The sequence below is a fragment of the Chelonia mydas genome, chromosome 18 (assembly GCF_015237465.2).
Source record: "Chelonia mydas isolate rCheMyd1 chromosome 18, rCheMyd1.pri.v2, whole genome shotgun sequence".
NCBI lineage: Eukaryota > Metazoa > Chordata > Testudines > Cheloniidae > Chelonia > Chelonia mydas.
This window is the reverse complement of record NC_051258.2, coordinates 11,026,976-11,040,363: the sequence shown is the minus strand read 5'-3', so window position 1 is coordinate 11,040,363 and position 13,388 is coordinate 11,026,976. Positions and strand designations below refer to the sequence as shown.

The following is a 13,388-nucleotide window of genomic DNA, read 5'->3' as shown; positions in this document are numbered from 1 at the left end:
CTGCCTCTGGCTCCCTAGGGGACCTTAGTCAAGTAATGGGATCTCTCTGCCTCAATCTCCCCCTTTTGGTAATGGCGGTGATAACACTTCTCTCCCTCCTGGGGTGTTGTGAGCTTTAACTGCTGTTTATAATGCGTACAAAGAGTCTCGGGTGAGGAAGGGGAGATATTTTCGGAGATATTAAGCTGCTTCCGTGTCTGGGCTGAATTGTTACTTGGAATCAAATCCAGGGTCGCTGGTTTTTACATCAGCCCTTGATTTGCTGGGGTAGCTGTTTGCCCCAAGGGCAGCCTGGGCTAGACAGTCTGCAGGGTGTTTGCCATTCCAAGCTAGGCCGAGTCCCCCTCTCCCCTCTGCATCGCCTTGCAGTGCTCTCCACCTGAACACTTTGCAGAGGAGGAGTGGTACTGGCTCAATTGCCTGACTACCCACGCCTGGTCTTTAACTGTAGTTTTAATCCCCAACCAATACTGCCACCTCAGTCTTCCCCTTGAGGGGGTCTCTTTAGAGTGTGGGAGAAGTGGGGTGTGTGTGGGGGGGGGGACTTTGCTCCGCTCCAGTGCCCATGCTGTGCCCAACAGAATCTCTCCAGCGATTTCAGCCCTTCATTCACTCCATCCCTTCCCCTAACTGTCTCTGAAAGGTGCCAGGTGAGCAGTCTCCTGAATCTCCAGGCGCCAGCAGCTTCCACCATGCACCCGCACCTCTGCTAGTTAACTAATAAGCCCATGTGGGGTGACGAATAGGACTCGGTGCTTATGGTGGGGCCCACACTCTGCCCGTGGAGTGAGTCTAAGCAGCAAAGACTTTAATGTATGCTGCACAAGGGCTTATATTTCCCTCCTAGCCCAGAGCAAGGACTCCAGCTCCCAACCAAAAGACCATGTGCCATGGAAAGGGCAGCTGGGGGCAATGGGTTTTTCTATGCATACGTGCACCGTACTTCTTAAGTAGAGGCAATGCAAGCCCCGTGCTAAACCACAGTGGAAGTCTATCCAAGAGCCCTTATGCGTGGAACATCCCCCCTGAACGGATCCATAAGGACCCTGCCCTGTGCTGTTTCCAGTCTCCCATCATCACACACCTCTGCCATGATGCCTGTAAGAAATCAGCCACCTAGCAGGGCTAGACTGAGAGGCAGTGTGGGCCTCCCCGTGAGACACACAATTTAAATAGAGGCACTGGGCTGTAAAATCATGTCTGTTTGAAGCTCTTTGTGTGTGTGTCTCTCTCTCTTTTTTACTTTTTGTGTCTCAATCACCTTCTCAGAGTGTAAGCTCTTTGGAGCAGGGACTGGGCCTGCATATGTGTATGTGCGGCACCTAGAACTATGGGGCCCTGCTCCTTCCTGGACCTCTGGGACCTACGTCACTCTCAATATAAATTAATAACAAAGGTTGGTCTCTAACACGATTGCATTGGAAACCATGGGGGTACTTTTGCGGGGCTTCAAGATGGGGAATTGCCGAATGAAGGGGGCCTCGTTACATGTGTGACTGCATTCTCTAGCTAGCTAGGTACCCATCAGCGTGGTGGGTAGCTGTCCTGCAGAGAGGCTGGCGCTGGTCCTAGAATCTGGGCAAGAGATGTGCTGTGCTCGTGATGCTGAAGGAAGAGTTCTGCTAGCTAACGCCAGCAGAGAGAGAGGTTACAATTTTCAATGCTGGGTGCCTAAAGCCAAGCTCCTAAATCCCATAGACTAAAACTGGCCTGATTATCAGAGGTGCTTGAGCTCTTTGTAATCCCCCTGAGGTCAGTGGAGGCTGCTGGAAGCTCAGTGCCTTTGGAAATTAGGCCATTAATATTTAAGTGCCCAAATATAGTTTTAGGAACCAGGCTTCAGGCAGCCAGGATTGAAAATGGTGACCCTAAGTATTAGCAAGACAAGATGGGAGAGGTAATGTCTTTCATTAGAACAACTTCTGTTGGTAAGAGAGACAAGCTTTCACGCTTACACAGAGCTCTTCTCCAGATCATCTTCCTCAATCCCTTGCATGATGGGGACTTTGTTTGAAGTCATGTAAGAGCTCGGTCTGATGATTATTATTATATGCAGGCCCAGAACAACCATCAGGGAGGTAGTACGTTTCAGCTAGGCTAGATCCAGGGCCCTGGAACTCTGAAGTTTCCTATAAGGATTTTAAAACTAGACCTTGTTGTCCCTAACTTACATAAAGGATCTTTTAGACAAAGAAAAGCAGAGAGTCAGGAGGCAATTTAAGATCTTGCCATACAGTTTAAATTTGTGGTGATGAGCACAAAGTGCAACTCAGGACAGAGCAGAGACCTTGGTGGGAAGGAATTAGAGTCACAGTGAATTGCAGCTGCATAAGTGGCTGGGATTTTGTTTATGGGTATCAGTGAAGTGGATTAAAGGGTTGGAAAAGTGCAGTGAAGAGAGCTGAAAAAAACAAAACGAAAAAACCCTCCAGAGTAACGAGGGACTATCTATATTTTCAAATATGCTGCAAACCTAGTAACACTGGTCTACTCTCTATAGTACCTTTCACCCAACTCTCTGAACTTGGTTAATTCTGCCTCACAAACCCTCCTTTCAGGTAGGAAAGTATTAGTGTACCTACCGTTAGGTGAGGAAACTGATGCACAGAGCAGGGAAGTGACTTACCCAAAACACATGTGGGAATGGGTTTGAGAGCCCTAACCACTACACAGCATTGCCTCTCTGGGGCTGATCTTCTACAGAGCGGACCGTGACCTGTCTGGGTCTGGTCACTGCGTCGGTGACACCCCAATGGACTCCGTCGAGCAGTTTGGCGGTTGCCAAGTACTTTAGGGGATAATGCCTTTGTCGTGTAGAACCCATCAATGCTAAAGGTTTTCCTGATTTATATCTCCCAGACTATCTCCTCTCAGACCTGGCTCTGACATGTCCCCGGGGGAGTTTTGCAGTTCGGTGTGTTTATATGTGTAGCAATAAAAACCCAGCCCCAGCAAGATGCTTTTCCTAGACAGCCTCCTCCTGCAGTCTGGTTCTCCCAGACTCTTCCTTCCATATTTAGCACATTCCACTGACTTTATTAGTATTTTGCCCCTGGGAGGGGCTGAATGGGGAGGAATAATTTTCAAAGCCTCGATGTGTCTCCATAGGTTTTGCTTGACTGGGTGACATGCAGATCCAGCGAGGACGGGATTGATTGCTAGAGCTGGGATTGTTATTACCTTCCCTTCCCCTGGAGCACCTCACGTGGGGTCACTCTGGGGCGTGGGGCTGGTTTCTGGCAGCTTCCGCCTGTCTCGCTACCGTCGGGGAGGTGGATGGGTAGGATAGGGCTGTTTATGAAATGCCCTCCTCTGAGAGAAACATCAGGTAGGCCTCGTGTGGTGTATTGCTTTTGTGCCCGTTGAAGACAATGGCAGAATACCCATTCACTCCAATGGGCCCAGTGATAGTGTGATAGTCATGAAAAGGTGCCTCATGATTGCACCAGAAAATGAAGTCCCCGGGGCTGGTGCAGCAGGGCCAGCGTACTCCATGCTGACCCTCCAGGAGGAACCACCTCTAGGGATGAAAATGGAGTTTACTGATCCATCTATGCTTGTCATCTCCACTGAGATTGCTAACGAGAGAGGTGGGAGGCCAGGCTGTCTCAGTAAGGAAGCAGGGACTGGGAGTATAAAACCACTTCATAGGATAGAATAGTTCAGGGGTGGGGGGGTCTCCCCCAAGCTCTGCGTGCCCCCAAACCAAACTCCACCCACTGGTGACACCACTCACAGTAGATTGTGCATAACACAGCTGTCTTTCTGCCGAGAATGCTTTCAGCAGCAGCAAAGTTGTTCCAGCGACATTTGAATTATCCTCCTCATCGCCAGGATGCAAAGTTAATGCTCCATTCAGATCAATGCTTTGAGCAGGGGGTGGGACTAGATGACCTCCTGAGGTCCCTTCCAACCCTGATATTCTATGATTCTGTGAATGGGGGGCAGTTCAGAGCTATTGCGCTGGCTGTGAGCAGACTCAGGCAGACATCATGGCTTCAGCTACACTCAGTTCCCAAGCTGGGGTTTTAAAATGAAACCACAGATTCTGGATCACAAGATGGCAATATCGTCCCTTCACCCCACCAAAGAAACCTGGCTGTTCTGCCACTGTGAGCCAGTCCAATTTGACCCCAGCAGAAAAGCATTAAAAGCTTTCATTGAAAACCAAATACTCATCTGTGATACAAACTGAGCAGAGCTATGGGCATTAGGCACCCAAATACCTTTGAGGGTCTGGGACCAGGTGACTCATCATTCTGTTTGCATGAACAATCTAATTCTTATAAGAATCTTCTTTAACTGACGTGCCCAGAACAAAATGTCCACCTAGCTTTTAAACTTCATTTCCCAGAATGCCAGTGGCCAAGGGTCAGAGTTCACATACTCCTTTCCAAGTATAAAAGCTCCAGCCTCTGTATGTAACTCCATTACAGGGTGTTTCTGCTACCACAATGATAGTGAGGCAATGAAGCAACATTGCTCCAGCTGTCTCTGATCATCCCATGGCACAATCAGTCACGTAATCAGCTTTACCAACACAACAAGGTACTTTCTTGACAATTAATGGGGGGGGGGGGCAGCTCGTGTAGCTGGTCTCATATTTACTCTTCCCAGCATTAATGCCTTTGGTACTCAAAGCATCTCAATATGCATTGGTGTAAATATCTATCTTTCCCCAATGTATTCTCTGTCTGGGTTAGCTGGGGTCACACCAGCTTAAAAGGAAAAAATTGCTGGCTGGTAAGGGAGGGTAGAACAGGATACCCCTTCTCCTTACGCCTGCATGTGTATTGGCGGTGACCCGAGTTCTCCGTCCCATATCTCCCAACCCCTCTCATCCGGGCAGTTTCTGGATACTATTATTCTAGCAAGACTTTAAACCCAAGTAAATGTCCCAATGTAAAAGGCCTGGTTTACACTTAAAAGTTAGGTTCCCCTAGCTATGGCACTCAGAGGTGAGACAAGTTCACACCCCTGCCAGGCAGCTGTAAGCTATGCCCTGCTGTAGACCTGGCTAGGCTTGTTGACAAGGGTACAGCTGCTCAGAGAGGTGGATTACCTGCAGCAATGGAGAAATGCCTTCTGTCACCGTAGGATGCATTTATGCTCCAGCGGCAGGGCCCCAGCTAAGCTGCTGTAGCATAGCCAGGAGCCTAGTTCAGTAAGGAGAGGCTCTTGCGTTTTGCAGCCAGCCGGTAATTGCGCCAGTCGTTGTGATGCATTGCGCAGTTAGGAAATGAAGTGAGACCAACAGCTCACTTCAGGCAAGCCATTGGGCAGGTCATGCGCTTACAGCTTCTGTTGCTTCTGCCCTGTGCGGGATTTGAGCGACGGGCCTAGATGTGGAAACAGAACTCCGCAGCCCATTATGAAAACCCCAGGTCACCCCATCCTCTGTTACCCCTTTGAGTATTTATTGCAGCGGGGTTGTCAGTGCCCCACCCGTAGGACCACTGGAGTAGTGGCACAAGGGTAGGCAGAGTTGGAAAAGGCCTTACATCATTGGCGGGAAGAGCATGGGCTAGAACCATAGACCAGAGTTGTGCTCGCTTCCTGACAGGACCCTCATCGGGGCTAAGAAACAGGTGAGAGAGATCCGGTTACCAGGGGCACTGGATAGTTGGCATTGCTTCCTCTGTGTAAACAGAGGGACATTGACGTCAGATAAGAGTACGTCTACCCAGCAGCCAGGAGCATGCTTCCCAGTGCAGGTAGACAGAGGCTCTTCCTCAGCTCAGGTTAGCGTGCTGAAAATGGCAGTGTGGCTGCGGCATGGGTGGTGGCTTGCCCGCCCCCCAAGTACGTGCAGGAGTGGCGAGCCCAAGCTGCTGCCTGCACAGCTAGTTTTAGCGGGTGGACAGACACTGTGTCGCTGCTGGGTAGACGCACCCTAAGGAGGTAAATGGTGAAACCTCCTCTGTTTAATAGAAAGGAAATGAATTCCCGAGCCCACAGCTCTTCAGTTCAGAGCTACCGCGAAGTAACGGCCCCGGCTAGTCCCGGACCATGGTATGGACAAAGACCCCTGCTTTGATACTGTTACGTTGTGTTCCTGGGTCTTTTCTGTTCGTGGCCTTGTGTTGGGGGTGATGTTACCAGCGTGGATTGTCGGTGGGAAGAAGCAGCTCTTCCTAACACACAAATCACATCGCTCTAGGGTTGTTGTTGAACTGGGGCAATGTATCATTGGGCAGCATGTTACTGATCTTGCCCCCTGGTACGAGTCACTAGGCCAAATGCAGCCGGGGGTAGTGGGTGCAAGTCAAGTGGTAATCTCTGTGCCAATGTAAGCAGTAATATAAAGGGTGTCAGTTGAACATCGGGGACAGCTGGTCAGAACCCCGGTGTAGCTGGCTGGGTAGCATAACTCCTACGGATCTGCCATGCTGAAGATGTGTGAAACGCGCAGGCTGAGAAGAAGGGGGATGGTGAAGTGTAGCAGGAAAAGCAGCTAGCAGGAGGGTGTGAGACAAAGCAAACGCATCCACATCCTTTCATTTGTGGTTGCACCCTTTCGGCCACCTTTAATCTCAGTGTGAGCAAGTATAATTCCCAGGTAGCTTGACTTTCCCCAGCATAACTCTATCACCTTCAGTGGGGTTACTCCTGTTTTCCACTGGTGCGTTGGAGATCATGGTTAGACCTGCTGGGCCAAATATATTTCAGCAGCAGTGCAGAGACCAATATCTTCCTGTTCCATTAGCCAGAACTGTCCTTGGGGTGTGTTGTGAGGAAAAGATGCTGGGGCCAAGATTTTCAGAAATTGGTGCCTAAAGTTTGGCACCCAAATAAGTAGCCTTATTTCCAAAAGTGCGTGGAACCCATTAGGCACTTTAGCAAATCAAGCTACTTACTTAGCCTATGAGCTTGATTTAGGTGCCTAACCATGGACTTAGGGGCCTAATTTTAGATAGCTTTTTTTTTAAAAAAAAAATCTTGGGCTGGGCCTGATTCAGATCATGGGTGTAAATCAGGAGTTAAATCCATTGAGGACAGCAACTACATGAGTGTAAATGAAATCAGGATCAAGCCCACAGTATGCATATGGCAGTGATTATGGGCAAGGGGGTGTCCACTGAAGCTGGCCAACGTTAAACAGAAACGGCTGCAGAATCATGGTAATCGAACCTGCCGAGTTCAGAAACCTTGCCCCCAGACCCTGGAAACTCTGGTGTAAAGTCCCAAAAGTCCTGCCTCAAACCGAATGTGTTAATGCTGCAAATGCCACACTTGGGCTGTGAATCTAAAAGCAGCTGATAATGGATTTCTCCCTTGGTGCTTAGAGCCTTAATTTGGTCCGCACAGTTAAACACAAGCAATTATCCATCCTCCACCACCCCTAAGTATTTTACAAACTGACTCCTAGTGATAGAAAATCTCTGTCCCGTCTCTCCCAAGCATATTGCTTTGGAGTCTCTAAACTGTGAGATCCTGCCTCACCGGTGGCAGTGCACCTAATAAAATGTAAGCGTTTGAATTCAGGAAATACATGGATTTTTTTTAATGCAACAGACAGGAAAAAAAATTCAACATAAAAGACTAATGTGCTAGTTTTATTTGAACATGATTTTTTTTGGTGCTAAAGTAAGAAATGTTCTTATAAAACATCAAATAAATAAATAAATAAATATAAATAAATAGGAATAACTTCTCCATAAGAGTTTAGAAAGCATATGGAAAGCGTCCTGGGAGACAGCAGCACTGGAGAGTCACCTTAATTCTTCCTGAAACCTGCAAGCAAGTCACAAAATAAGAGTTATGGCAGGAAAATGGAGAGACTTTGAATGCACTTTGCTCTGTCTTGCAGTGTTTGCCATTCCCATCCTAGGTCTGTGCTTTGAAAATCAAATCCCCAAGCTGCGTCCTTTTATTAAAACACAGAAGGTGGTTTTGTTGGGTGACCTTTGGCAAACCACTTTGCCTTGCTGTACCTCAGTTTTCCCATGGGAATGGAATGAGACTTTATTGTAAAGCACATTAAGATCTATGGATGAAAATCACGAAATCAGAGCTGAGCAGTATTGTTAAATCCTGGGTTAATATAAATTGTCTGGGGAAAGGAGGGTTTAAAGAAAGATGCTTCTCTGTGATGGTGTCAGAAATCATTACCAGGGCTGCTTTTAAAGGACAATGTCAGTTTAAAAATTATAGCTAGGCTTGGAAGGATTAGATTTTTATCGGTAAATGTCGGTAGATGGCAGTTTCACCGTACGCACAAACAAACAAAAAATACTGCCATGGATTAATCATTGAAATTTACAGCTAAGCAAAGTAAGATGCTACTTGAGAACTTACTGGAGTTTGATTTAAGGATATTTACTTGATATGTTTTGACATGTGATGTTGACAACTTGTGTTCCTGACAGTTACAAAACTTTAACTTTTGAATCTCCGTGTCTGCTGTCATAAATTGTCTGTCCCCTCCCCCTGTTAATTTCCTGCCACTTAAAATTGAAAGGATAAAAATGCTTAAAAATAAACATCTATATTTTTTTAGAATTCCAACTGAGAATATCAAATTCTGCCAAGCCTAATTATAATAAAACAAACTTGCAAATAAACTTATTTTGTTACTTATAACCACCATAGATTATTAAAAATAGATCCTCAGCTGCTGTTAATCAGCGTGGCTCTGTTGAGTTAATGAAGCCAGTTTACACCAGCTGAGGATCTGCCTCTGAAAACTGTAAAAATCTTAGGCCATGTCCTCCCCAGGAGTGCTTCGTCTGTATAGTATACTGGTATTTTCCTGTACCAGTAAAGTGCTGGGCTTTTGCCGGCATAATTTATTCCAACCCGTTCCTCCTCTCCGTCCTGAGCAAAACAAGCTCTACCTGTAAAAGCACAGCTTCGCTGAGATAACTGCATCTGTACCAGTGGCCTTTTCTGGCACAACTCGGTCGGTCACAAATCATACCTCATCCCGCCCTGAGCGACACAGCCATGCCAGCGGAAGTCTGTAGTGTGACCAGAATTACTAAATTACTTCTCCCCATTTCTGTGGTTGGGTTTACACTTCGTACTTCGCTCAGACCAGTCAATGAAAACAGACCAGTTCGTCTAATTTTCTCAGGTTCTCGTGCCCTAGCTTAATGCTGCAATGACTCGTTTGCAATCACCGTTACATCCAAACCAAACACTTATACTGAGATTCTTCTAAACAAATGTCACTAGAACACTTTTATTGTAAATGTTTTCCTTTTTTTTTAATTTTTATTTTTTAAAAGCAAAAGCCTAATTCAGGCCTACGCTAATGTGCATCATTTCTTTAAAAGCAAGACGTCTTTGGTAGCAGAAGCATCTCTCTATCCAGGTTTTTATGCTGTGCCTATCACCGTGGTATCCAAGCACCTTGCCATGTCCCTATGCTATTAATATCACTATTTAAATAAGTGTACATAGTGGTACTAATTTGCATGATGATGTGCAAAAATAGGCTGCGATCCTGCATATGGTCCCTTGTGCCCATGCAGCTCTCAGCTGAACAGCACGATCAGAGCCATAGACAAGAAGGTCCTCACTGCATAGAGTCTCGATAAGGTGAGATAAACTTTGGGCAGGACACAGGCTGCCAGTTCAGGAGAAGGAGGGTGAGGTGGGTTTCAAGGCTGGATTTGGAAAAGGGAGCCTGGTGCAAGGGGGCTGTTCTAGACCTAGGGGTAGATGGTAAAAGGCCCAAAGACAAGAGCTGGGAAAAGACAGGAAGAGCGGCTCAGGCAAAAGGAGTGAGATGTGTAATGAGCAGGAAGGAGGGGAATGGGAATGAGAACAGATGACAGGGTGGTCTGACAGGACAGGGATGTCCATTGGGTTGTCTCTAGGCTGTAAGGTCCATTCAGATATCATCTTTTTGTTCTGAGTTTGTACAGCACCTAACACAACTGGGGGGCTGGTCCATGACTAGGCCTCCTAGGAGCTACGGTAACCCACATAAATAATAATCCATTTATAATGAGTTGGGTTAGGAGGGACTCACCATTGCAGCCCATTCCGCTCAGAGAGCCGATCCTGTCAATTCTTCTCCCAAAGCAGCCTGAGTCTCTCATCATCTTGGGAGCTTTTAGCCCCCTCAGTTGCTTGAGGATGGGGTCCCTATAGGACAGAGGGGCGCTGGGGGCTGGCCTGGGCTCAGGCTGCTGGTCACTGCTGTCATCGAAGAGTTCTGGTGAAGTCTCTTGCTGAGCTTCGGGCTCCTGAAGATCAGGGTTGGACTCCAGGGCCTCCATCAGTGAGAATTTGTCCTCCAGCCTCTCCAATAGAGCCTGCGAGAGAAGGGCACAGACTGAAACAGCCGTCCCTGTGGATTTCCCCCTTGCCTTCCTACCCACTCAACCTTTGCCTAACCTCTGAAAATAGCAGTCATCCCATTGCCACAGGGCCTGGGGAGACTGTGTGCAAGGCTGGGCTGTAGGGTCACCTCTGTCCTCTTTGTCCAACCCAGACCCTGCAGTCTTGTCACTCTGCCCCTGTGTGAGCACATACCCAGGGGGTTGGGCAGGGTTGTGCTTGGGTGGCTAGCCTGAGCCCCCCTTCCCCACCCCAGCCACACTGCTATTTTTAGCATCCTGGCTTGAGTAGAGCTAGCACATCTCTGTCTACCCCCGCTGAGAAGCACCCTCCCCGGTGCTGTGTAGACATCCCCTAAGATGGAAGGGGTGGTTCACTGCCTCTATGTCCCTTTGGGTCCATCTCTGCTCCAAGTTCTTAGCTTCTTAGCTAGCAGCAGTGACCTGCAGTGGTCCTCTGTAGCTGGCCAAAAAGCTGCCTGCTTTCCCATTCTTTTGCAGACCTCAGAAGGGCTCACCCACAGCTGTCACCTGCCAGGCTATTGCGAGGGGCTTTACGGAGAGAAACTCTTGATCTCCCCCAGAAGCTGCCCTTGGTGTCGAACAGTGTTGCTCCCCCCTACGGTAGCATGGGGTGCACATACCTAGAAAGCCTGCACGCAAGTCTTTGCACTGGCTTCCTGCTCACTTCTGAGGGTCACTCATCACTCAAGATGAGTTTTAAAGCCCTGAATAACGTGGAATCAGGTTTCACTTTCAGGGCAGCTCAGAACAGCTCAGAGCCTCTTGCTATCCCTTCCTAGGGTTCAACCCCCTGCAGGAGCCGCTACCTTCTGGAGGGTGCTGTCTGTGGGATTCTCTCCTCTGGGCACTTTGTGGGAGCCAGAACCTAGCTACGAGGCTCCATGCAAAATTTAGCAGTTTGGCTTAACATTTGCCTGTTTTATTCTGGGGGGTTATTCTAATACTTTTAGGGAGCTTGTTCTTTAAGGGCTTGGACCGGTGCAGGGCTGCTCATGCTGGTCCCAATCCAGCAAAGCACTTAAGCACATGCTTGACTTTAAGCAAATGTATAATCCTATTGAAGTCACTGGGATCCTTCATCATGCAGGATGGAACCTGAATGTTGGTTGCTATGGCAATGGACACTATAAATCCCACAGGTGCATAATAGTTCCCCAGATCTGGGGGCTTTTCTGAGGGAGTCCAGCTCTGTGATCAAACCATTCATTTTTTAAAAGTAATGGATCTTCTAAAAGTTCCCACCCATCTGCCCCAATCCCCTGCTCATCTCCTGCCCATGCAAGCCCTGGGTCTTTCCTCGTGTTTCCCAAATGTGAATGCACACACTGTCTTCTGCTTCGGTGCACCTGTACCTTAGCAAAAGAAATCATATGAGGGACCTCATCTCAAAAAACCTATTGTCTCCCCTTATAAAGCTACACTGATCCCTTTATAATTCCTTCTAGAGGAATGTCCCTAAGTTCTATTAGAGCCTTAAGGAGAGACGGTTTCTGTATTGAAGAGGCAGATGTTCCATAGCCTCAGGACCCTCTTCTTCCCTGCCACAACCAAGGATCACCAGATGAACCCACTAGCTGAAGGGATCAGTCCCTCAACGGTTCTGGGTTCTCTGAAGTGAGAGCCCCGTCTTCATATGGTTTAGAGCTGACTGTGCAAACCGTCTTAAGTTGGCTTGTCCCCTGTGAGTCTATGCTAGCTACACTACTGCACTGGAGAATGGTGTTGGCACCACACCGCGCTCGGCTGAACTCTAGAAAGTCTAACAACACAAAGCAAAGGGTCCTCACCTCCATGCTGGCCAGTTCTTTGGCAGGGCTGAGGCCGTAGATGGGGTTGGTTCTGCTGGACTGGAACTGGATGAGCAGCAGCAACAGGATCCCGCAGGAAAATGAACCTTTAGTGTCCATCCCTCTGGATTGGTTTGGACGATGGGAAAGTTCAAGCTTCTTCTGAGATGTCCCTTCAGGTCTCTCTTTCTCTCTTTTCCTTGTCCTGTTTTCTCCCTCCCCTGGCTGGTCTTTTATACCATTTGGGTGTGATCCCTGCTTCCTAGGTTATCTGTGGATTTATCGGGGGCACATTCCAGTCCCATGGCAGGCATGCAGCTCTGTCAGGAGAAGATTCCCTTTATTAGCTGTCATTAGGAGGCAGCTGCTGCTGCTGAGGAATGTATGTCACAAGTCAGTGATTTCATGTCACTCTCCCCCCCGCCCCCTTGATACCAGGCGCTGAGATTACATAGTCCAGTTGGAAATTCTTAGCAATTTTGTTGTGAGAGACCCCTGTGGTCAGATTCATGGAAATGGGGGAAACAGCCCTGAAACTGCTCTGAACGCCTCTTAATCAGGAGCTTTCCGGAGGGAAATCACCTTGTACAGGGAAAGGAAAAAATCCCAGGCCCAGGCGTTGGGGAGGTAGAATCTGAAGAAGACAGAGCTCCTAAAAGTAAATTTGAAGTGCTGGACAATCTTCCCTTCTATATATGGAATATCTGCAGCTGCTGCATACCATGGCTTGTGCTGAAAATCCCAGACCTGGGGCTTTTCTCTTCTCAGTAGCTTTAGAGTGGAATCTCACTGTTGGGATTGTCTTTGTTAGTTTGCACAGCCCCTACCACAAAGGGACCCTAATCCCTCTTTCCTCCTCCTTTTTCCCCTCCGTTGCAACACAAATGGAATCTTTAAGCGGATGTTTCAGAGGTGCTGAGTACCCCCAGGTCCCCTTTACTTCAGCGGCAATTGTGGGTACTTGGCACATTTTGAAAATCATGCCACTAGTCTAGATAGCTATAAAATCTCTCTCTCTCTCTCGCTCTCTCTCTCTGTGTATAATATGTATCAAGGGCCACATTTTAAAGTCAGCGGGTATCTTGTCTAAGCATGAATTGCAGGGTTTGGCCCTAAATAAATTTGGCTACAGCATGATAAGCAATCACAGGTTCAGGAATAGTCTTCTCTGAGGGCCAGATTCTGATGCCCTTGTGCAGAATAGCACCCCATTCCACAAGTAGTCGCACTGATTTCCGTGTAACTGCTATGGTGACAGGTGCTGCTCAGCATGGGTCAGGGCATCCGA

At 47.9% G+C, this 13,388-nt stretch overlaps 1 protein-coding gene across 1 annotated transcript; it reads right to left on the bottom strand.

The window, feature by feature from the left end:
• Nucleotides 1-7,561: 7,561 nt before the first annotated feature.
• On the bottom strand, nucleotides 7,562-12,328 carry LOC102945470 (natriuretic peptides A). Its single transcript, XM_007053694.3, has 3 exons — nucleotides 12,101-12,328; nucleotides 9,980-10,265; nucleotides 7,562-7,734 (listed from the first exon to the last, which is right to left on the bottom strand). The coding sequence occupies exons 1-3, from the start codon at nucleotides 12,218-12,220 to the stop codon at nucleotides 7,718-7,720; spliced, it is 423 nt and encodes a 140-aa protein (XP_007053756.1). The 5' UTR covers nucleotides 12,221-12,328; the 3' UTR covers nucleotides 7,562-7,717.
• Between the last annotated feature and the right edge of the window lie 1,060 nt (nucleotides 12,329-13,388).

Bases quoted from the DNA above. Each gene is read 5' to 3' on its own strand.
- LOC102945470 (XM_007053694.3), bottom strand. From the start codon at position 12,220: ATGGACACTAAAGGTTCATTTTCCTGCGGGATCCTGTTGCTGCTGCTC. The intron at 10,266-12,100 runs GTGAGGACCCTT...CTTCTCTCGCAG, and splicing joins AAGAACTGGCCAGCATGGAG to GCTCTATTGGAGAGGCTGGA.